This window comes from Neophocaena asiaeorientalis, unplaced genomic scaffold (genome assembly GCF_003031525.2).
Source record: "Neophocaena asiaeorientalis asiaeorientalis breed wild unplaced genomic scaffold, Neophocaena_asiaeorientalis_V1.1 scaffold271, whole genome shotgun sequence".
NCBI classification, from domain to species: Eukaryota; Metazoa; Chordata; class Mammalia; order Artiodactyla; family Phocoenidae; genus Neophocaena; species Neophocaena asiaeorientalis.
In genome coordinates this window covers 981310-1005854 of record NW_020175318.1, presented here as the reverse complement: position 1 = coordinate 1005854, position 24545 = coordinate 981310, and the positions used below count along the sequence as shown (strand labels likewise).

Genomic DNA, 24545 nt, shown 5'->3' with positions numbered 1-24545 from the left:
TGACAGACTGGATGGCGGGGGTGGTGTGGACCCTAAAGTTGGGGGGACTGGTGTAAGTGAGGTGTCCAACTCAGCGCTTGGGGTCTGGGGGCTGCGTGGGGCGCTGGACCAGGGTGTACCCCAGGGCACCTTGGGTACACCAGACAAAGAGAGACCTGTCCTTTCCCCCTTTTCCTCTCTGTCTCTTTTCCTTCCCTCACTCTCTGTTCATTCATTCGTACTTTTCCTGCCCGTCCCCTCCCCTGCATCTGAATAACGTGCTAAGGGTTTAAGACCCTGCTCCTCACATGTACAGCGTTGACTCTGAGAGTCTGTGCAGCCCCTGAGGTGCAGGAACCCTTCAGACCAGGTCTTCCGCACTGCTCCTGGCCTGGGGGTGGGGACAGTGAGGGGCAGGGACCTTCTTTCCCTGTTTGGAACCCAAGCACCTTCCATATTGAGCCGGGCTTTAGGAAATTAAAAATAAAACCAAAAAAGCACACACACACAAATCTGACATTTGTATAGCACTTCAAAGCTCATAAGCAACTTCTTATACAATATTTCATTTAATTCTAATGATTTAGGAATTGTTATTAACAGTAGGGGGCTCAGTGGTTTGCCTAATGCCACTGACTAAATGAGAGAGCTGGTTTTGAATATTCAGGCCAACACCCTTTTTCCCCTGCAGGAAGGAGGGCAGAGGTCACAGAGGTGTGTGAAATGGTGGAGGGGTGTAAATGGGCCTGAAGACCACCCCTATCTCTCAGTTTCAGGAATACACCTTGAGCTCCTGAATGCCTAACCAGCTCACAACAGGGTCTGGGATAAGGAGGTCAAGAGAGAACCTTCTGGAGAAAGAAACTGTTCAACCATGGGCCTCCTGAACTGGGTCTGGGGCAGCCTCCTGCTTGGGTTCTTTCTCCTCTGTCAAGCTCACAGGGCCGAGTGATTGATAGCGCAGAGCCCTGCCTGAGGTCCCAGGGCAGACACATGGCTGGTGTCTCCTTCTGAGTGGGGCTGTTGAGAGAACTCTGTGTGGAAGCGGACACTGCAAGGGAGCGGTCAGAGACAGCCTGGGCAGTAGCCATTGAAAAGGGAATCCCCTGGGGAGAGTCACAGTCTCTAGATGGAGTTCCCTAGCTTTCCCTGGAAAGCCGCATTCAGGACAACGGGGGTCAGGGGACAAACAGAGATGGCTTCTGTGCAAAAGATTGAGGCTTACTTTTCCTTCCTGGGGTCCCCAAGCTCTTTTCATCCACAAAGACTACTTTCATCCCATCTGTTTCAAGGAAGCGTCGAGTCGGAAACCAGATATTGGGCTTGCAAAAGCGCATTTGAGCTAAGATTTGGTAGGAGAGACCCAGATTCAAGGGCAGCTGGCAGAGTGGGGCTCAGGACCCGATGTGCAGGTGACGCAAGTTCCCGGCTGTCCTCGCCTTCCTGGTGGTCACGTGCTCTCTGGCAGCTTCCTCTTTCCCTGCACATTGGCCCGGGGGGAAATCCCCACTGGGCGCTATAAGAAGCCCTGGAGCTCCTGCAGCAGCTAGTGGCTCCAGCCTAGAGCGCAAGATGAAGCCGGGCCTCCCCTGCCTGCTGGCGCTTCTGTGCCTCCTCCACTCAGATACTGCGAGTGTCTGGGGGATCACCGCCATCTCTACCGACTTCCCCACCAGCACCGCCTCCACCTCCTTCCTCACCTCTGACTTCAGCTCCACCTCCGCCTCTGGCTCTGGCTGGTCCACCCCCGGCTCCGAGTCCCAGGTGAGGATGCCCCAGAGTCTGATAGCTGCGTTCCTTCCCTTCCTCTGGCTTTTTGGGGAACTGAATATAATTTCACGGATGGCTAGGCCTGAACACTGGAGCAGAGTTACGACTCCCTTTGTTAATTGTAGGTGCCCTGAAAATGAATTAAAACCTGGGTAAAATAATTAAATTGTTAGCAGGAGAGACAGCCTTTCGGTTCTCCGGCTGGGGGCTTTAGGGAAAGAATCTAAGCTTTCAAGAGGTTCTCAAACCTGGCTGCACCTTAGAATCGGGGCGGGGCGGAGGGGACTAAGAAAAATGAAGATGCCTGGGTTCTCTCCCAGATACCAGCTGTTAGGGGATGAGCCCTGCCAGTAGAAGCTCCAGAAAAGTGTGTCCAATTGATTTGCGGCTATCAGGGACCCACAGTGCTTTGGTTGGAGACCTGAGAGTTTCTCTGAGCCTGTTTGTAAGGGAGATGGGTGACAGAAGGAAGAGGAGGAATCCCTGGTCTTTGGGAAAGTGCTGTTACACATGCATAGTTCCCTAGAGGAGTGTTAGCTCTTTTCAGTCTTTCTTATAAGGGATCTTAAGAGCCATTTCCAGTTCAAAATGACGATAGCAGTAGCAACAAACAAGACAAACAAACAAATGAAAAACAAAGCATGCACTAGAAAGGGACTGGTCCAGCTAGCCCACATCTCTACAACATGCAGTGAGCCTTGTTCTTTAGGGGATGAGCCCTCTTTGGATCTCCTTTGAAGAAAGGGAAATAGGCACAGAGGGGTGAGAAGTTAGGGCGCAGGGAGCAGCTCCTCCCTCCATCAGCTCCGGGCTTCTCTGTAGGAGTCCTGCTCTGAAAAACCTAGGCTTTCCTTGCTAAGGTATGATTTGGGGTGGGGGAGTCTTAACTTCCCCCGAGGCCGTCCTCTGTACTTCTATGATCTTTACTCACAGGTCAGGTCACTGTTTATAGGATCATCTGAATGGAAGGGCCAACGGAAAAAGAGGAGGAAAAGACTTTTGTTTCCCTTTCACCATCAGAACCTCAAAGGCAATGAAAATTTGTCAATTCTGAAATGAAATGGTTTGGATAGGGCTCAGAAATGGCAGTAACAATGTTTACTGAGTGCCTTATAAATGTCAGGACTACGTTAAGTGCATAATATATATTATCTTATTTAACCTCAGAGGTAAGTACAATTAATTGTCCCATTTTAGAGATGTGAAAACTGAGGCTTAGTGAGATGAAATCATTGGCTTAAAGTCAATAAACTAGCCAGTGATACAGCTCAAACTTAGTTGTTCATGCTCTTCACCATCTCTCTCCACGCAGCCTTCTATATTTTCATGGAGTATAGATTTAAAGTGCTTATTTTGAAGAAGGGAATGGTTTGGGAATCATGAATATGCACCAAGATTCTTTGTAGCCAGAAATCAGACATATCATTTTATTCCATGATACTAAATGACTTCTGGGGACAATGAGAACTGGTTAGCATTTAAAAAAAATTAAAATGAAAATTAATAGTATACTGTGAGGTTTTACCACCAATCAGAAACCGGCTTTTAGGTAAGGTGATCAGCTAACATAATAGAAAAGAAAATACAGGTCAAGAGACAGAGAAACTCAAAGTGTCTGTTGTTTGGTAAGAAGATAAATATTTAAAAGTAGATAAGGAATGGTAGTTAAATTATACTTAGAGTTTTTAATTTCCTTCCTGGTTTACTTATTTCCCTCTGGTGAGTTAATATCACGACTCCAACTTCTTTTTTATGGCAGGCTAGGTGTCACTTCTGCTATAAACCCAGTTTTCTAGGACTGCTTGATGAGCTCTTTGGAAAGTGGTAGAAAACCCCTTTATAACTGTCATTGAGCAAGTTCCAGACATATCATTTTCTGTACTTTGAAAATGTTGAGTACCATTATTTTATGCCTTGCATCTTTACAGGCACTTAGACTTGGCTGCTAATTAGAACCAATTGCAACCTGAGATCCCAAATGTGAGTCGCACCTTCGCTGGAGTGCTCAGAGCACTCCGCCAGCCTCAGGTGTCGCCCTCCAAAGAGGGGAGCTGCTATCACGGTCCTCAACTCACAGGCAAGAAAAGCCTCAGTGCTTCGCCTCACACAGCAACTGGCAAGAGTCAGAACCTCGAGTCACATGCTTTTGTCATCAGGCTAAAGGGCTTGTTGAGGAAAAAGACACTAAGGCTTTCATAATGATGAGGGGCCTCATTCACTGGGCCGGAAGTGGGTCTTATTTGTCTCTTATTTGTCCGGCTCCAGACCAGAGCCTGGCAAGCTGTAGACACCAGTAAATGTGAATTGAACACAGGCCGAGTGAGAACTGATCAGTGTAAGGTGTCTGTGGGGTCCACAGGGGGATCACATACCCTTCCAAAGGCCAAGGGGACAAGTGCTTCTTTTGGTCTCCCGTCCCTCATGTGACACTCACATAGAGATTAAGCATTTGCCACAGAAAGAGACCCATCGCCATTAGTTTCATGGTCTTTGAGTGCGAGGAACAGAAATATCTCTAATGGGAAACACTGATCAAACTTATGGACCATGTGGATGTCAGCTGAGCACGCTGGGCTGATGATAAGGATGGAAAGCGGGAAGTCCACTGTGCCAGGACGGACATGTGCAATACAAGACAGCGGAATGGCTATCAGCAGGTCTCATAATTAGTTGCCTGCCTTTCAGGTGAACTTCAGGATGAAAAAGTTGTGAACTAGTAGTTTCTAGTTGATTGTCTAGAGACTGCTTGATGATCTCTACTGTTCATGGAGTTGACAGAGCTTTTCCAAGAACTCTCAGAATGGTCCAACCCTGTCTTGTGCAGCTAATCGACCTCCCTTTGTCAAAATGCGATGCAAGACTGTTTTTTTTGGTAGACCGTTATTATAACAAGCTATTTTTTCAAAAGTCCATGATGGCATGGACAGGTCCTCCTGCAAAAGCCTTGGCACACTTGAGCTGGAGTCTTTCTACCTTCCGTGGGAGTGATAAAACTGGTTCCCAGGGAAGCTGCTCTCTGACAGGCTCCTGGTGTGGCTTGTCTAGTCTTTATTTGTCCCTGGCAAAGACCCTCCCCTTACCCTCCTCCCACCCACAGTGTTCAGCATAAACCTGCTTGTCCCTCCCCCTTACTCCTCAGTTTTTGCAGGTGTGGGGTGTGATTGGCAAAGAAAGTTGAGGCCAATGTCAAGAATTAACGTGGCATAGAGAGTTTTGGGTACAAATATATATATATATGTGTGTGTGTGTATTTGTTCATCCTATAGAAGATTAGGTTAAAATAACAAGCAATTTGGCTGCAAAAGCCTGAATTAATTGGTTCAGAGGTCACCGATGGACTAGATCTTGATTATAGAAGCACCCAAGTCTAGCTTGTTCAGGAATCAGGGAAGGTGGTAGACATTAAATCACAGAGCACACAACCTCAGCTACAGCCAGCTGACCTCTGAAATATTGAGAAGTGTAGCCTGCATTTCTTCAAACTCTGAAAACCATCGCTCTCCCCTTGGTAGTTTCAGAAAGAGACCCTTCGGGCTGATGTTCCACAGGTGAGTTTTGGGCTGGCCGTCAGAGAAGATCATTGAAAGGCATTCAGTCGGCTGCCAAGAGTTACTCTGTAAGGCAATTGTAGTAATAAAAAAATGTTAATTGTGCCGGGATCCCCTTGGGGAAGCTCAAAAGGGACAAAAGAAAAACAGGATCTTTCAAACCTGTCATTTAAAAATATTCAGTGGCACCAAAGTGGGAGCCTGAATATATTAAAGAAACATCAAATATTTAAAAATGACTTTTCTGCAAGTGATAAGCTGGAAAACTTAAAAAGAATTTGCACAAAATCTTCAAACTCATACATTGCTCAGTTTTTAACAAATGGCTGGTTTGTTGCCATTTTGAAGGATGTTAATTATACACTCTCCCAGGTGAAGAGAGGATGTGAATTTGCATTGCGTAGCTTCACTGTAACCCACATCCTTGATGTTTTTCTCACTTTCCTGAAAGGCATTGGGTTAGGGCTGGGGTAGAAGTGTGGAAAAGGAAATGAGGGTGTAGAAGGAAACGGAGAGTGACATTTACTGATCACTTACCACGTGCCAGGGACTTGGTTTACATTACTTTGTTCCTCTTGGGAACAACCCTGTGAAGCAGGTTATATCTATTTGACAGATAAGGAAACAGACTTAAAGAGAATTCAGGTCCAGTAAGTGGTAGAATTGCCAACTTAGGACTTTCATCGCGTCTTCTTTTTTTTTTAAATAAATTTATTTATTTATATTTTTGGGCTGCTTTGGGTCTTTGTTGCTGTGCGCAGGCTTTCTCTAGTTGTGGCGAACGGGGCTACTCTTCGTGGCGGTGCGTGGGCTTCTCATCGTGGTGGCTTCTCTTGTTGCGGAGCACGGGCTCTAGGCACGCAGGCTTCAGTAGTTGCGGCGTGTGGGCTCAGTAGTTGTGGCTCGTGGGCTCCAGAGCACAGGCTTAGTAGTTGTGGCACACGGGCTTAGTTGCTCCGCGGCATGTGGGATCTTCCTGGACCAGGATTCGAACCCATGTCCCCTGCATTGGCAGGCGGATTCTTAACCACTGAGCCAACAGGGAAGTCTTCTCATCACTTCTTTATTTCTTTTTCCTTACATGGGGACAGTAGTAGTTTCCTTAAAGACTCTTCCAGAAAGGAATGATGTGGTTTGCTTAACAGGTGGAGAGGTGACTGAACACTGAGCTACACTTGGGAGACATGGCAGCAGCTTTGGGGTGTTTCTATGATTCCATTCATTTATGTATTGAACTCCACTCGCTTGCCTCTGAGCACTCTTTTGACAAGCCAGTTTCTGTCACTTCCCTTGCCAAAGGCTCATTTCCCGGCTTATTACTGATGTTGAACTTATTTTTATTTACAGTCGTTTTCCAACTTCACCGGCTCCAAGGATGACCGTGGGACCTGCCAGTGCTCTGTTATCTTGCCAGATACCACCTTTCCTGTGGAGAGAGTGGAACGCTTGGAAATCATAGCTCAAACTATCTCCCAGAAGTTCGAGAAAGAGTTTTCTAAAGTAAGTATTTTATTCTTTTTTCCTCTTCCAACAACATCTTGTTAAGAACAAACAAAATACTTTTTATTCAGGACTTTATAAGCAGCCTTTCTTCACTGTATCAAAGAGCACATTTGCATCTAATGGAAGCTTTAGCATTTATTTCACAGCAACCTATGGAGTTCTTTATAGCAGGAAGAGTGAGAGCACAGGGAGAAGATGGGATGGAGATGAGTCACGCCACAGGATAAACTCGCTTCAATATCATGGTGTGTGTGCAGCTGGAAAGAAGCCTGAGTTCTCCCTGTAAATTTCAACTCTGAAATCTGTATTTGGTTTTGTGGTTTCTTCCTTTTGGTCTTCTTCTTGGTCATTCCTCCAGCTTTGCCTTTTTTCTTTCCTCTCCTCTGTCCTCTTTATGTCCTACCTTCCTGCCCTTGCATTTTTTTCAGCCTATTCTATTCCATTCCTCCTTTCCTTCATTTCTATTTCTCCTCTTGCCTCAGTCCTTCCTTTCCCTTTTCCTTCTTATTTTGTTTTTTACTTTTTTTGGTCTTCTCTTGCTTTTGGTCCTTCCCTTTCCTTCTCCTCCACCCCTCCCACAAATCTCCCTCTCATCTTCCTTCCTTCCTCCCTCTTTTCCTCTCTCTTCCTCCTATTTTCTCTTCTCAATTCACTCTCTTTCTTCTCTCCCTCTCTCTCTTTCTTGGGGTTAGCCTCTATTGTCTCAGCAGGGACATTACATCAGATGCATCCAGCATTAGCCCCAAACCAAAGGCTTCCCTGGGAATTTGAAATGAGACTAGTAGGTGGCTCAGCCTTGATAAAAACCTCCACTTGACCCCCTGATTACTGCTTTCTCCAGCCAGAGGAAGTCATCTCACGGGGTTAGCCCTTCTCTGAGCTGGCTGGAGCAATGAACTTGACATTCCAGTTTTTACCCCTTTAACCTTTTTAGCCAAGTTAAAAATCAACAAAAAGAACTTCCATCTTCTGTACAGGTGAAGTCCAAGCTAGGCTATCGTCACATTATGCGTTATTTAATACCATTCCATTAATTTACAAGGAGCTCTGGCTTCCCTGCAAGATTCAAAATAGGTTTTCCCAAGAAATTTCAGCTCAGCTAACTCAACATCGAGCCTAGCTCTCTTTTAAGACAAAAGTTCTGATGAGGTTGAGCCCCTGCTTTCAACCTCAATTGGTAGATAAATATTCTAAGTTTAAACGAGTGTCCGGGAAAATGTGTTTGACGACTCCAGGAACCTAGCTTCTTAAGAAATAAAATGTCCTTGAATTAATCAGCAGAAAAGGCACAGAACTAAATTATAAATTCCAGTCATTAATATTCATAGCATAATCAAGTACAGATAAGAAGTTATGCATAAAAACATAACAAGTGGAGGAAAATCCTAGGTAAAGATCTTCTCAGGTAGAGTCATTTGCTTTGAAATAGTGGGAGCTACTGATTTGCATGTCTTCTTGGCTGGCAGGGATGTGAACGGCAGTTTGAAACCCCGGGCTGCTCCAGGGAGAGTTTTGTGAGTCTGGGACATTTCATTCCAATCCTGTTAAGGGGGGGCAGGTGCTATCTGCCTTGCTAATAATTGGCAGGGAAGAAGTGTGGAGTAGGTGGAAAAACTTTCAGTTGGAAAGTGTCAGTAGCTGGTTCTAAAAATAATTCATGATTGAAGCCAAGAAAGGAATTGACCTGCCCACTGAGATTTGCATAATGGATTCAGGATGTGACAGGTGAGGGTAACAACAATAGCAGTAATAGCTTCCCTCTGCGCTTTCCTCTCAAGCAACCCTTTAAGGCATATAAGCCAGTGTTCTTTTCCCCATTGTAGGGATGCAAAAACTGAGGCTCATAAGGGTAAAGAGACATAAATGTAAAGGTCTTTTGGCTGGTTAAGCCAGGTCAGGAATCTCGGTCTTCGGAATCATTCTCTTTCTTTCTTTTTTATTTTTTTCTTTTTTATTTTTTTGTGGTACGCGGACCTCTCACTGTTGTGGCCTCTCCCGTTGCGGAGCACAGGCTCCGGACGCGCAGGCTCAGTGGCCATGGCTCACGGGCCTAGCCGCTCCGCAGCACGTGGGATCTTTCCGGACCGGGGCACGAACCCGTGTCCCCTGCATCAGCAGGCGGACTCTCAACCACTAAGTCACCAGGGAAGCCCCGGAATCATTCTCTTTCAATCATTCTTTCCTCTCTGCCTTGTGGTTATCATGCTCTAAGAAGAGATGCACCAGGTCAGTAATGCCTTCCATCCAAAATTATCTCTTCAGCTGAGGGCTTTTGAGTTTCCAGGTGAATTATTATAGCTGTCCCTAGGTTGCCTTGGAAATCACCATTTATCTAGAGACCTGGGGGAACGCCCGTTTGGGCAGGCCAGTAGAAAAGGATTTGGACTGTCTTACATTGATTCATTATCTGTCAGGACATGGAGAAGACAGGGACGGCCTCTGCATAAGATGCTGAAAGCATTTTATACTTTTCTGTTGTTATGAGATGTCCCTGTGTGACTGTACTTAGAAAGGAGACAACCCAGAAGTCGGCTCAGAATTTTTTTTTCTCTAGAGGGTTATGGTCTTTGGGGCAAGTTATTTAATATGACACTTTTGCTAATAGTCCCTCATGCATGAGAGGGTTGAGGCAGCCTGGGAGACATTTAGGCAACGCATAAACAGACAACGTCTACTGAGCCACGTTTTGTGCAGTGAAATATAATAAATTAAAAGGTCAGATTGAAAAAAACCTGAAATCACTGTCTAATAATTGCTGTAATTTATAGGGCATCCATTACACCAGGCACTTAATATACATTATCTCTAGAGTTTACAATCATCTTGTGAGCTTGTTACCGTTACCTCCGATTTATAGGAGGAAATGAAGGCTTAGAGAAATTAAGTGATTTGTCCACAAAGTACTGAAGCCAGATTTGAGCTTAGGTGGATCTAGCTGCAAAGTGCTTCATATGTCTTGACGGCCAATTCAAGCTCAATTAATCTTGTTGTTAAAAAATATATTAAAATGACAGTATGTGGCAAAGTACCTTTATTTATTTCAATTAATCTAGCTATGGTGACGATCACAGGTTTTGAGGAACTGGCAGAAACACAAGCCAACTAATTCTTTAGCTTAATAGCCACCTGGGCTGCATCCTTATCTATTACAAGACCACATTGACTGTATAGAGCAACAGCCCTCCAAAGAGACTTTGATGCTTAGAACCCATCAATGACATGATACATGCATAACAAACAGAAGAATGGGAGCTCTGAATGAAGGGCTGAGGGTTTGAGGGCAAGTGTAGATGAGTCGTCTAAAGCTCAAACTTGTAGTGATGGGGAGCTTTACATGAAAAATGTTGACACAGGGAAGTGTCCCTGTAGGGCTGGACGTATATTCTTGCTACACATCCCCGGGTAAACTGGGCGCCTCTGCTGAGGCTGCCCCTCCCAGGGAGAGTTGGGATGTTTCCAGAATTGTCCATTCCATCTCAACACTAGAGATCCGTACACGTGAAGAGTTTAGACTCACAATCTATTTAATTTAGTAACATTCACACCACAAAGTCTTTCTGGCCCATTCTCAAATTCTCTCCTGCCTTCTGTAACTCCATGGACGATTCCAATTTTCCTGAACATCCCGGAGCTATTCTTGACATTCCAGTCAAGTCCAGTTCTTGAAGGAACCTCAAGATTTTCCCCAAACAGATCTGTAGAGACCCTTTACTTTGGGGCAGAATCAGGGCAGGCCCACCATACATTCTCTGAGGTTTGCAGTGAGAATCTGGGAGAGCCACATTTTATTTAGCAGAAATGACAGTCGAACCACTTATTTTTTATAGAACAACAGCTGTGATATACCACCAAAATGTGCCAGGAAAGCTGAGGGTGTTTCATTCGTTCCAAGAGCTGGCAAGACCAAATGCCAAGAATATTCATTTCGCAAACTTCCATTTCTGCCATCGGTTGGCACTCCATTATTATTATTTTTTTTCTCACAGCCAATGTTTTATGCCTGATTTTTGGAGGAATTGAAACCTGGCTATATTTTTTTTTTTCATCTTCCTTATCCACCAAAATGTCACCAGCCTTATCAGCCTCATCTGATGGCAATGAGCATCAGTTGCCGAAGGAGATACACGAGCAGTGCCAAGGGCTGCGTTTTCAACTTTCATTAAAATCCTCTTTGCCTGAAGCCCTAGCCCTTTAGGTTCATGTCCTATGTGTCTAATTTGTACAGTGGAGTTAAGTGGAAGGGCTAAAGGGACAGAAGTTAGGGCTGCTTTTCGTATTAGAAAGATTAGAGGCTGACATCTGGCTCTGAATTCATCCAGGCCCTGTGGATCAGCTTCTTGACATTAGTGAAGTTTGGGGGAAGAGTATTATTCCTCTTCAAATTTTTAAAAAATATAAAACCGGCAACTTTTAATGAGCAGGTCCTTAAAAAAGCCATGGCATTTCTTTTAGAGATCAGACACGGAAAGAACCACCAACTGTGTTTATTGAAATATCCATTTGGAGATTCCAATTATACACTAAATCACCATGGGAGTTTTTGGAAGTATTTTAACTTAATGATCAGACATTCAAAAATATGCAACAAATGTGTAATTTAAAGGTCTGATTGCAATAATCAGTTCTTGGAATAAACTTGGAATAAATATGTGGGTGCACTTTACAGTTGCACATACCCTCACATACTGTGGAGTCAGTTGGATCTTTTTTTTAAATTAGAGTATAGTTGATTTACAATGTTGTGTTAGTTTCAGGTGTACAGCAAAGTGATTCAGTTATACACACACACACACATATATATATATATATATGTATGTATTTTTTTAAGATTCTTTTCCCTTATAGGTTATTTCAAAATATTGAGCATAGTTCCCTGTGCTATACAGTATGTTCTTGTTAGTTACTAAATAGACATTTCACCAGAGAAGATATCAGATGGCCAAAAAGCACATGAAAAGATGCTCAACATTGCTAATTATTAGTGAAATGCAAATCAAAGCTACAATACCTCGCGTGGGTCAGAATGACCATCATCAAAAGGTCTACAAATACTAAATGCTGGAGAGGGTGGGGAGGAAAGGGAACCCTCTTGCACTGTTGGTGGGAATGTAAATTGGTACAGACACTATGGAGAACAGTATGGAGGTTTCTTTAAAAACTAAAAATAGAGCTACCATATGATCCAGCAATCCCACTCCTGAGCATATATCTGGAGAGAACCATAATTTGTAAGTTGAGTCTTTATGTCACTCTATAGAAGGCAGAGGGGCTCAAAACTCATTGCATTTGGTGATCAGCAAAGGAATTCTTCTCAGAGCATTTCTCCCTCTTCTAGAAAATACTTAGATTTAGAGTGGTATTTCTAAATGGAGGGAAGGGGATGATGGTGGTGATTTTGCCCCTGGGGGACATTTAGCAATGCCTGGGGCATTCTTGGTTGCCACAGCTGGGGGGTGAGTAGGTGCTATTGGCATCTAGAGGCCAGGGATGCTGCTAAACATCCTATACTACACAAAAAAGCCCCCCCCCCCACAAGAAAGAACAATCTATTCCCAAATGTAAATAGTGCTGAGGTTGGGAAACCCTGATTTAGAGCGTGTGTACTAAGCGGAGGAGGGCGGGCAAAAGACTGATTCAAACGAGTTTAGTTTGGGGTGCTAGTATCTTCAAACGTTAAAATGGAGATGAAAATGTACTTGCGAATGATGATTCTGTAGCACGATTATTTTTAGTCTAGGCAAGTGCAAAATCCGCCCTCTCCCCCACTGTAATAATAAATTCTTTGTATTTGGAGAGATTTTTACAAATATTTAGGTAAATATATTTTTGATCCATTTCTTTAATTAAAAAAGACCGAAGGCAATCAAATAGTCCCCAAGGACTTGGTTAGTGGAGGAAAGCTGTGTGACATCGCTCTGAAAACTGACTTGAGCTGTTTGATTCCCCTCTAGGTGAAGGAGTATGTACAATTAATCAGCGTGTATGAGAAGAAACTCTCAAACCTAACCGTCCGAATAGAGATCATGGAAAAAGATACCATTTCTTACACCGAACTGGACTTTGAGCTGATCAAGGTAGAAGTGAAGGAGATGGAGAAACTGATCAAACAGCTGAAGGTCGGTTTTGTTGGAAGCTCAGTGATTGTTGACCAGCTGGAAGTGGAGGTAAGGAATGAAATCACTTCGTGTGCATTAATAATGTCTCTTCAGTGAGCAAGTGCTAGGACGAGGATCGGAGTCCCTCTTCTGACGTCTAATGCTGTACTCTCTCATGACCGCCTGGCAAGGCCCGTGTTCTGTTTTGGATGGACACCTGGCTTTGAACAGTAAATTACACACATTGGGAACATGCTGATTGAGGAGTAGGTGTTGTCTAGTGGTCAGAGTCCTGCCCCCAAACCAAATGGCCTTTCGGTGTCTCTAGAAAGGAGATGACATAAGTGTGAACAACTCCATGGCCAAGCTAGATCAAGGGGTCTTCTCTGTTCTGGATTTATCCTCATGGGAATGGAAGACCACAGTTTTGGATTTGCTAGGCCTGTTTCTCCTTTTGAATGATAACACAGTCCTGATCCCTCTTGGAATGCTTCTCTACGTACTCCACAAGCCTCTTTAAAGGAGTTTCTTGTGAGGATGTTTTGCGAAGCCTTTTAAGCTCTGTGGATAAACACTATCCCATTAATGTTATGCTTGGGTAATTTATTTTTTATTTTTTTAACATCTTTATTGGAGTGCAATTGCTTTACGATGGTGTGTTACTTTCTGCCTTATAACAAAGTGAATCAGCTATACATATACACATATCCCCAAATCCCCTCCCTCTTGCATCTCCCTCCCACCCTCCCTATCCCACCCCTCTAGGTGGTCACAAAGCACCGAGCTGATCTCCCTGTGCTATGCGGCTGCTTCCCACTAGCTATCTATTTTACATTTGGTAGTGTATATATGTCCATGCCACTCTCTCACTTCGTCCCAGCTTACCCTTCTCCCTCCCTGTGTCCTCAAGTCCATTCTCTACGGCTGTGTCTTTATTCCTGTCCTGCCCCTAGGTTCTTCAGAACCTTTTTGTTTTTTTCTAAGATTCCATATATATGTGTTAGCATACAGTTTTTGTTTTTCTCTTTCTGACTTACTTCACTCTGTATGATAGACTCTAGGTCCATCCACCTCACTACAAATAACTCAGTTTCATTTCTTTTTATGGCTGAGTAATATTCCATTGTATATATGTGCCACATCTTCTTTATCCATCCATCTGTCAATGGACATTAGGTTGCTTCCATGTCCTGGCTATTGTAAATAGAGCTGCAATGAACATTGTGGTACATGACTCTTTTTTGAATTGTTTCTCAGGGTATATCCCCAGTAGTGGGATTGCTGGGTCGTATGGTAGCTCTATTTTTAGTTTTTAATGAACTTCCATACTGTTCTCCATAGTGGCTGTGTCAATTCACATTCCCACCAACAGTGCAAGAGGCTTCCCTTTTCTCCACACCCTCTCCAACATTTATTGTTTGTAGATTTTTTGCTTGGGTAATTTATATCAATGAGAATTTACTAGCACAGTCATGACATGGGCTATCATTGAGAATTCCAGTTCTGTATTTTAGAATTTAGGTTTTCTCTGGCCCTCACCATTCATTAGAAACTTAATTATAGTATGACATGAGTAAACACGAGTTTATAGGGGAAGGTTATTAGAGATGAACTTTAATGGACACTTGTGGATACTTAGACGGAGCCTGTTCTCTGTTATTAAAGCTGTTAAAATCTTTGCCATTTTCTTCTTGTCACGCACATCGGCCTGCAATCTGACAGGCATTCACGCTAAACCATGAAATGTATTCTTCCAAATGAAACCAGTCAGAAGAATCTCAGGTGTATTCTCTGGCAATGTTTCCCTAAGTGACATATTCAGCCCTGAATGTTTATGAAGGAAATTGCGCAATTATATAAAGTCACTCTGAATTTTGATTTCCTTAGATAAGGAATATGACTCTCCTGGTGGAGAAGCTTGAGACGCTAGACAAAAACAATGTCCTTGCCATTCGCCGACAAATCGTGGCTCTGAAGAACAAACTCAAGGAATGTGAGGACTCTAAAGTCGGAAACCTTCCTGCCCTACCCCCTCCCCCTGCACCAGGTAAGGGGGTCCCCTTTTTACCAGGCCCCATTAGGAGCTAAGGGTTGGGTGGGGAAGGGCTCTGGGATTGTGGAGGTGAAGGAAGGACGGGATTTTTGCGGCTCTGAGTTTACTCTTCCCTGCTTTTAAATCTCACCTACCAGAGCTCTACATACTGTCATGTCCTGGGGCGCACAGAAGAAATGCCTCTACGGTGATTGTCTGGTTATCAGGGGCCCGGGGAAAGCCTCTGCAATCCGCTTGGCTTCCCCTCCGGGCTGTCCTGTGGATTGTAAGGGCTAATTGGCTCGTTTATGTGATGAGCTGGGTTACACCTTGAATCCTCCATCCCTCCTTCCTTCCTTCCCTCCTTCCGTCCACCTCTTTATTTCTCCTTCCTGCTTTCCTTAAATGCACGTGCTGTGGAGTGCCTCCCAGGATTCAGTGAGGATTTAACAGATGGCTCCACGTGTCCAGTACGTGAGGGTGTGTCCTGCCGTCCCTCCTGGACTGTGAGTTCTTGCAGGGCAAAGACGGCATGTTCCTCTCTAAGGAATCATCCTTGGAGGGGGTTAAGTGTAGCATAGAGGTGGGTGCTCATAAATACCTCCTTGAATGGACTGGTGGAGTGTAGGGGTCAGGGGCATGGCATTGTGACCCCAAAGGCCTGAACTTCCCAGTTATGTAGCCACAGCAGAAAGGTTCTTAATCTCCTCCTTGGTTAAACGGGAGAACAGTAATACCTACTTGGCAGCGTTGCTGTGAGGATTCATAAAACAAGTCTTGGGAAACTCAGAGCTCTGTGATCGGCATTTATACACTGGCGATGGCGATTGTATCTGTTGTTAATGAGGATAATTGAAGTGAACATCTTGCTGCAAACAAAAGCGGTGCTAGATCCGTGTGTGTTCCGGCACATCCCTCCAGGAGAACTAAAGCCGCAGGGTCCAGCCCTGGAGCCAGGGTCATAGGGAAGCTCTCTTTGCACATCCTGAGCATCTCAGCCTGAACGCGGACAGTATCTGGTAATCGAATCATACAGCTCTTGTTATTTTCATTCATTCCTATTGTCACAACCTGATTCCTTTTGGGCCATGCGTTTCTGGATCCTTGTCAGTGTCGCTGGTTTCTTTAAGGCTTTAATTAAATACTGCCACAGTTATAAGCCTCTTGGTGTTGTTCAGAGCCCTACCTTCCCTCCTTCTGCAGTTGGGAATCTGTCACAGTATGACATGCAGAGGAGGTTTGGGACAAAGGCCATGCTCTGTCCTCTGTAACAAACCAGGCTAAATGTGGTCTGGGATCAAAGGTGTCAACGTCGTCATTGGAAATGAGAGCTCATTCTGCGGGGCCGCAGAGGGCTCCCTGAGGGCAGGAATCAAGCAGCGACCACTCCTGATACTACCTGAGCAAGTCGTTCTTTCCTTCCTCTATCCCTCTTGTCCTTTTTTCTTTCTCTCTCTTTTTAAACCTCAGCAAATTGTCCTCATGAAATAGCTTTTTCTGCCACAGTTTTCTATGCATCCCTTGGAAAGAGGACATTTTAGAGCAGGAAAGAACATTCAGGGCTGTCATGTCTCAGAGGAGGGGACTTAGTGGTGAGGATACCGCTTTTCCTGAGGCCTCATAGGCAGCTGGTGACAGAGCTGAGGCCGAAGTGCAAGGCCCCTTGCTTCCTGTCATCTCAGGACCTCGAGGGTTAGGTGTCAGTAACTCAAGGCCGGCGGTGGGGGAGAAAGTACATGGCTTAGTATCTAAGGAAGAAAACAGTGAGTCTGTTTTCTTATTTTTGTTAGCCTTTTTTTTTCTAGAACTTTCCCCCACGTCCTCACACTTAGACTTTTGTGAGCCAGCCCAGCCCAGCTGTGTTGTTTAAACAAATTGGACGCAGATTTCCTCTCACTTTCCCACAACCTTGGCTGTAGCTGGATCCCTGCCAAGCCACTTGGCCCTCCTCCAGCTCTGTTCATATTATATTTATGATGTTTATATTAAACTGACTTTTTGTCATGTTTTGAAATCAATTTCTTTCACTTGCTCTTTTTCTGTTTGGATTGGTTGATAATGCAGAATTGGAAAATCCTCAGGCACCGCAAAGTTGTGAGCCTGTGGAGACTTTAATTAAAGTTACTCACTATTATGGGACTTTAAAATCTGGCCTGTCTGCTTTTTTTCACTGCAGAGTTGCGTGGAACAAAAAACACTCTATGCAAGTTTCAGCTATAAAGTAATTCTGTGCTCTCTTGGGCCCTCTGGGCAGCTGCAGTTCGCTACCCCAGGGGTCAGCTTGATCTGAGAGCCAGTACATAGCATTAGGGTTCAATAAAATGTGCTTTATATATGGCTTCTGCTGCAAATGGCATCCTTTTCTGCTTCATTTCATAGAACTTTCTAATCTAAAATAATTGGCCTTGTGCTCATTAACTGTTTTTCCTGGAAACAACTGACTTCTGTTTCTCTCTGTTCTCCCCCTGAATCTAAAGGACTGCAGATAGGAAAATGGGATGTGAATGCCCAGGGGTCATCACTGTTGTGCTCAAAGGTGCAAGGATCTGTGCTGGCACATAGTAGGTGCACAGTAAATGGTCCACGAAAGATGTAGGGTGACCGGTCAAAAGCCTAGAGAGGAGCAGAGTGTTAGGTAACACATAACCATTTCATCTTAATCATTTTATGATTATAACCATTTTAATTGTAGTATCGTCTTTGCTCAAAGTTCACTTGCCCCGGTGAGAGAGGGCATTGATGGATCCAAGATTAAGTTTCCTCTGCTGGTATATAACCTTTAGCTTAAAAAAAAAAGTGCTACTGGCCATGAGACTTTAAAAAAGCCAAGTTAGAGTATTTTAAAGTCTCACCATGTGACCTCCCAGGATATTTTCAGAATACCATGGCAATATCTAATAAATTGCATGACAAAGAAGAGATTGCCAACCAAGGCTATCGGGTGTAGAGGGTTCCCTGCCTTACGTTCAGTGGATTGAATACCAGGCTCTTGGAAACTTGCAGTTATGTACCAGGGTAAAGAGCTAGTGTTTTATAAATAAGGGTAAGGTGAGTTTGGGGGATTTAATCAGTTTTTATTTCCACAAACATAATTTGGTGTCACTGGCTGGCTGGTCCTGTTCTGGGCACTCGGGTTATCAGGGTAAGTACAGAAACCTCCAGAAACCACTATCTTGGAGGGGAAACAGTCGTGTAAACCTTCACTTGTAACATGGATGTGATTATAATCCTGACCGTTATCATTTATTGAGTCAAATGTATATATCTTCTGTCTACTCTTCCTCACAATTCTGCAGAGTAGGTATTATTAGTTTTCCTTTAACGTAAGGAAACTGAGGCTCAGAAGGTTGGGTAACTTGCTCAAGGATACGCAGTTCATAAGTGCTGGAGTCAGGATCTGAATTGGAATCTGGCAATGTTTTCACTGTACCAGGCTGCCCTCCACAGATGCTGTAATGGAGAGAGAGGTGCACCTGTGATTCCTAGATTGACAAGAAAGTTGCAATAAGTCACCAACCTGATTAATACCAAATTAGCTTGGCTTTTTTGCTTGTGGAGTAGCTGAAAGGGTACCTTCGTTCTCATTTCTATGGTGTGTTCTCTTCCATCAGGAAGTGCAAAATGATTCGTTGTTTTTTCATAGTTCTCGGGTCAGGGTTGGGCAGTGGGTTGTTGTTCCAGTGGTAGGATAAAGTTGGCATAAAGAAAGAAAGGAATGGAGTATCTCTAAGACCTTGAAATGCAGGCTGGGAAGGGGTACAAGATTAGAAAGGGCGGGGAGAAGCTCGGTGTAGAAGGGGTGGGCGGATGGGGTCTCTGCTTGTGCTAGATGAGCAGTGGGCACTGGGCTGGCTGTCAGTTTCACTCATATTTCTAAGACGGTTTGTCACCAGGAGTCGAGGAAACCCGCCATAGCCTTGTCAGCAGTTTGTCACTGCTGTAGCCACATCTGTAGCATGGACAAGAATACTTAGTTTTCTTCTTATTTCCTTCCTTTGATGAGAGCCAGGGCTCTAAAAATGGTCTAAAGGAGATAGAGGATAAAGAGAGGATAACAAAAAGGACGGGAGATGTTTAGAGTTGTGGAGTGAGGAAAAGAGATTTAAATGACATACAGTTTTAATATTTATACCAGGTACAATTTTAATCACCTGGTCAACTTGTGAAATGATGAGACATTAGTAGTAGTAGTGATTTTTAAGAGAAGTTTATTTTGGTTTCTTCATATCTAAGGATTTCCACATCTAGGACAGAATAGTTTATTTTCTTTAATCCCATGATAAAATGCTTGAATGTGTTATATGCATCTTAAGTTTTCCTTAAGTAATTTGTTGCTGTTGGTTTGGAATCTTTCCTTTCAAGGAGGGCAAGATTCAATTAAGCAAATAATGCCTAAGTCTTCTAACCTGCAAGGAAAAAGTGACTTTCTTTTATTTCCTCAGAGTGAAATGTAGTTGAATAAATAAGTTCTTGGGAAGGTATTTTAACTAGAAAATCCAGTTTGTAACATATGGAAACTCAAACAGTTTTTGTTATCATTAAGCTGAACACACCGCTAACTTTATTTTAATAATTCATGCATTGTTTCATAAACAAAAGCAAACAAGCATTCATCTGAGAGATCACTTTTAGAAGAGGAAATAATAATTTATAATTTTATTATTTCTTTAGAGGAGAGCAGTCTCTTGGCTGAACACACGTTGCTTTTTTATTTATGAAATGGTGCATGCATTATTAAAATAAACCCGTGACTGTGTTCTACTTAATGATATGCAAAATTATTTGAGGTTGGGTACAGAGTGGTTTCATTTCTCTACCTGTTGTATGGCTGGCTGGCTTTCCCACCAACTGCGGATTTATGAGAGCATTTAAGGAGCACGTATTTAATTCCAGGACCAAAAAGCCCCAACAGATTGGAAAAATAAAAGCAGGATTTCTAGTGATGGTTTCATCTCTGAACAGTCCTTGAATGAGGAGGGGAGAAAGGGGAGGCATTTAGCAAGGAAAGGAATGGGTCTTTCCATATGTGTCAGAGGCAGGGACTCAGAGGCAAATGCTTTGCACCCCCTTGCTCCCCACAATGTTAATCTCGGGCAATTCTTTGGAGCTCTGCTTCTGGCCCAAGCCCACCTCACGCACTCTCCATGGCTCCCTGATTCCCTCCAAGCATTTAAAGGATGAGGGAAGATGATCTCAAATGTATCTGAAGTTGACTTTTCTCTGTAATTCCAATAAAATTTATGACCAGTTTTTTAAGGGTATTTGTTAAGATTCCAGAAAATGTGTGTTCAAATCTTTAGATAGCTATTGTAAAAATACCGGAGGAATTTTATTTTATTTTTTATAGCTCATAAATGGTCTGGGTTGGCAGGCATTTCAGAGGGAGGGCTCTGCAAAGGGCCAAATTGCCCAGACTGAGTTATGCACCCAAGTGTTACAGGGAATGTAGATTCAAGGACCGGGAGTCTGGTCCCACTTGATTGTACACATTGTGACAATGACAGCAACAGAATGGGAACGACGAAGTGCTTGCCTGTCATTCTGTGGCACGGTAGACTATGGCTTTTGAACAGCAAGACGCACCTTGTAACTGTGCAGTGAGATGGGTCACCAAGTGATCTATGTGATTGGCTATGTTTTGGGCACAGAGCAGGCAATGTTGTCCTATAATAACTTCCATGGCTTCTCAAGGCTGAAATCCCACCATTAGAGGACCTCTTAGAGGTCCATTAGGAGACCATCTTTCTGTAGCTTTTAAAATGCCATAGTACAAACTTCCTCTTTTGAGAGTAGCTTGGGGCATCATTGGTACCTGGTGTGGATATGCCCTTGGGGTCCCAGGGAAGGGCAGAGGGTGAAGGGAAGAAAGACTTGCCTAGGACAGACTTCTCCTTCATCCCAATGAAGGGATGAATAGCAACTTCTGGCTTTATGAAAATAGGGTAGCATTCTCATGTGATCTTACTTTCTTGATTTCTCTATAAGAAAAAGGAAATAAAATAATATTGGCAAAACGCTTTCTCATAGAAGAAAATATATTAAATTCACCAAGTCCTCCTTTCCACTTTCTGGGCCCTCAACGCTTTTTAATATGGCTCTTGGGAGTTTCATTATCCCCATTTTCCAGATTGAAAGCTCATTCATGTAAATAGAAGGTAGTGCTCTCTAGAACTGACAGCGGGTTTGCATTGAGACAGAAACCAAGAGTAGGTTTTGCCTCTTCTCCATCAGGACCACGGCTGTCATTGAACATTGACGAGAAAAATGTTTATGGATTCCTTTGGTTCTTAGGATATTAAACTGTTTGTATCTTGTCATTCATTTTCTCTAAGAATGCCCTTTTATTTGCTTGTTCCTCTAGGGAGCTGTGCTCACGGCGGTGTGGTGAACATCAGCAGGCCGATTGTAGTTCAGCTCAACTGGAGAGGATTTAGCTATGTGTACGGTGCCTGGGGTCGGGATTACTCTCCTCAGCACCCAGGCAAAGGGCTGTACTGGGTGGCACCTTTAGAGACTGATGGGAGACTTTTGCGATATTACAGAATCTACAATACACTGGATGATTTGCTGTTGTACACAAATGCCCGAGAGAACTGGATAAAGTATGGCCAAGGTGGTGGTGTAGTAGTTTATAAGAATAACATGTATGTCAACTGGTACAACACCCGGAACATTGCCAAAGTTAACCTGACCACTGCCACAGTTGCTTTGACTAAAACTCTCCCTGATGCTGCCTATGATAACCGCTTTTCTTATGCTAATGTTGGTTGGCAAGATATCGACTTGGCTGTGGATGAGAATGGATTGTGGGTGACTTATGCAACTGAAGCCAGCACTGGTAACATGGTGATTAGCAAACTCAACGACACCACACTTGAGGTGCTAAACACTTGGCATACCAAGCAGTATAAACCATCTGTTACTAACACATTCATGGTGTGTGGGGTTCTGTATGCCACCCGTACTCTGAACACCAGAACAGAAGAGATTTTCTACTACTATGACACAAGCACAGGGAAAGAGGGTAAACTTAACATTGTAATGCAGAAGGTGAAGGAAAAACTACAGAGTATTAACTATCATCCTTTCGAGCAGAAACTTTTTGTCTATAATGATGGTTACCTTCTGAATTACGATCTTGTCTTCCAACAGATACCCCAGTAAACTTCTATGTGTTAGGGTGGAGAGAAATAAAATTGTTTTCGACAAAAAATGGTCTTCTCCACTTATTTAGGTATCTGTGGGGGAGTGAGGGATGAGGAAGCAGGGCGGGGCTCAGGATTCAAAAGTGTATCTGCTTAGTTGTAATGTTTGGGAGCAGAGTTCTACCACACTAGACTTAGGACGTTGCCCTGATTGGATGAGTTCTCTTGGAAGCCACCTGCATCCTGGGATGCATTTCTCAACTGAAATAAGGTCATTTCAGGGTGGACGGGTTGTCAGAGATCTCGGGGCATCATGGTTCTAAGGAAGCCTTCGGTGAGGTGACATCTGGAAATTAAGGAACTTAAAGAGAACTCTGTATGGCTTCGGGGATTCTTTGTACAAAAGAGAGGGCTCAAGGACCAGTTCCCCTCCATATAGCTTGGTTAATTCTTCCACACCTGAGAGAAATCTGGGGCTTAATTAGGCAGATTAATATCTGAAGCTCCTTGAGGGTCCAAATCTCCAACTTTGTTTTTCTTACTGGCATGTGGAACGATGTTTTGTATGTATCAGGTAAGTAAATTTAGTGTGCTTGTATTCTATCTGGGAAATGCTCTGAGTTTTCTGGAGAAAAGTCCTTTTAGGCATTAAGTTATCTAATCAGTCCCAGATGGATCTGCAGAGGAGGTACTTGGGTTTTTCTTTTCTCTTTTGACCTTCATAAGAGTCAGTAGAAGACTCTTACCTCATTAACTTCATTCCAAAGGCAGCTCAGAAGATTAGAACCAGACTTACCAATCAATTCCTCTCACACCTCCCCCAAACTCCTACTTAAAAAAAAAAAAAAATTAACCAGTTTTTAATGGAACAGATATAAGATAAACAAAACTAATTTTCTTTTGTTTCATCATGAACTTTTACTTTCACGACTCTAAGACCGTAAGAAAAGCAAACGGCCATGATAAAATGATAGCCTATCTGGTTCTATAGTAAAGCCCTTAGAGCATACGTGAGACTAGTATTAAGTCATATCAATGGCTTCATGCAATTTTTGTCTTTAAGCCTGAAACTTGTAAGAAAATAAAATTTTATTTGAGGAAGCAATGTGAAAAAAAAATTGAAAGTATGTAGTAAGTCAGTGCGATCTGAAAACCTTTCAGGTGTGTGTGCTTCTGTGCTTTTGAATGGCTTTATCATCCGGTCTTGGTCTATTTTCTTTTGATGTTCAGAAGTCTTCGTTGATAGGACTGGCTCCTTAAATGCTGTATTCTTCCCCTTTTAATAAATGATTAAAATGTGGTTTGAAAAAGTGTTGTCTCTTGTGTTTTTTCACTTTTATTTTACTATAAAAAACCCCTCTTACCAGTCCACACTTTGCTGTGAGGTTCAGAGAATGGCTACCTCCCAAACGCCAGGACACCTAAGAGCAGAGAAGAACATCAATACCTTTTAAGACTCCAACGTCAGGGCTGGCTCTTTAGTTTTCATTTCTCTTTAAAATCCATTCTCTCTGGCAGCTTTTGCTGTATGAGCCTGTACTCTTTTCTTTTGGGATGTGATCTTATGTACTCATTAATTTGCATGACTGATCTGATTATTTCCAATGTTAGACTATCTTTGTGTGGCTTATGTTCCTTTTCCAACTGAGCTATCAACATGGATCTGAAGCTTCCAGATCTTCCCCAAACAGGAGGTCTTGGATAGAAAGCAAAGAGACTAACTGGCCACACTGGGGAAAGAATACCTTTCCCCAAAAAGAATGTGTCGGGGCACAAGTGACCTAGAGCTGAATAGTGGAGTGAGTTTTACTGAAAGGCTTATTTTTAATCCATGCCAAGCTTTTTGGGTATTTTTAGCAAGATTTTTTTTCTATCTTTCAGGGCTGAGCATAGAGACAGGTATGGCCTTCAAAATGCAACAAGATATGAAGATAAAGACAGGTATATCATGTGACATAGAAGTTAAAAACAGTGATGTTATATTTAGTCTGGCTCTAGGCAATTTTCCAGATGAATGTTTCTACCAAATACACAGTATGACCTCTGAAGATTCAGGAAAGGAGACAGGAAGCCAAGATAACTCTAGCAATCAGCTCTTTATTTAAACTTCTACAGAAGCATTTGCATGAAAATTCCCCTCAAAACCTTCTTGCCACTGGACCTGGTGTATCACCCTGCAGTGGCTGCCTGTAGGAAATCTCCCCGCTGGGAAGTTTGAACAACCAAGGGATTCTGGTCCGAGGGTTTACTGCAATGTAGCTACACAATGGAAATTTTAGCTCAAGGTTCATCAGCTAGCACCCTTTTGGGAAAAAAATGTGTATATATATTTAAATCAGCTTTACTGAGATGTAATTTACATGCAGTAAAATCTACCAATGTTAAGTGTATGATTAAATGAATTTTGACAAATGTATACAGTTGTGTAATAGCTAGGATAATTACCATATAAAACATTTCCATCATCCCCCCA

The 24545-nt window shown here is 43.3% G+C and overlaps 1 protein-coding gene across 1 annotated transcript; it reads left to right on the top strand.

Moving 5' to 3' along the window:
- Positions 1-1580: 1580 nt before the first annotated feature.
- OLFM4 (olfactomedin 4) lies at positions 1581-22128 on the top strand. The gene is made up of 5 exons (XM_024765470.1): positions 1581-1743; positions 6645-6797; positions 12752-12964; positions 14783-14942; positions 21289-22128. Exons 3-5 carry the CDS (start codon positions 12824-12826, stop codon positions 22089-22091), a joined length of 1104 nt encoding a protein of 367 aa, XP_024621238.1. The 5' UTR covers positions 1581-1743; positions 6645-6797; positions 12752-12823; the 3' UTR covers positions 22092-22128.
- Positions 22129-24545: the final 2417 nt, after the last annotated feature.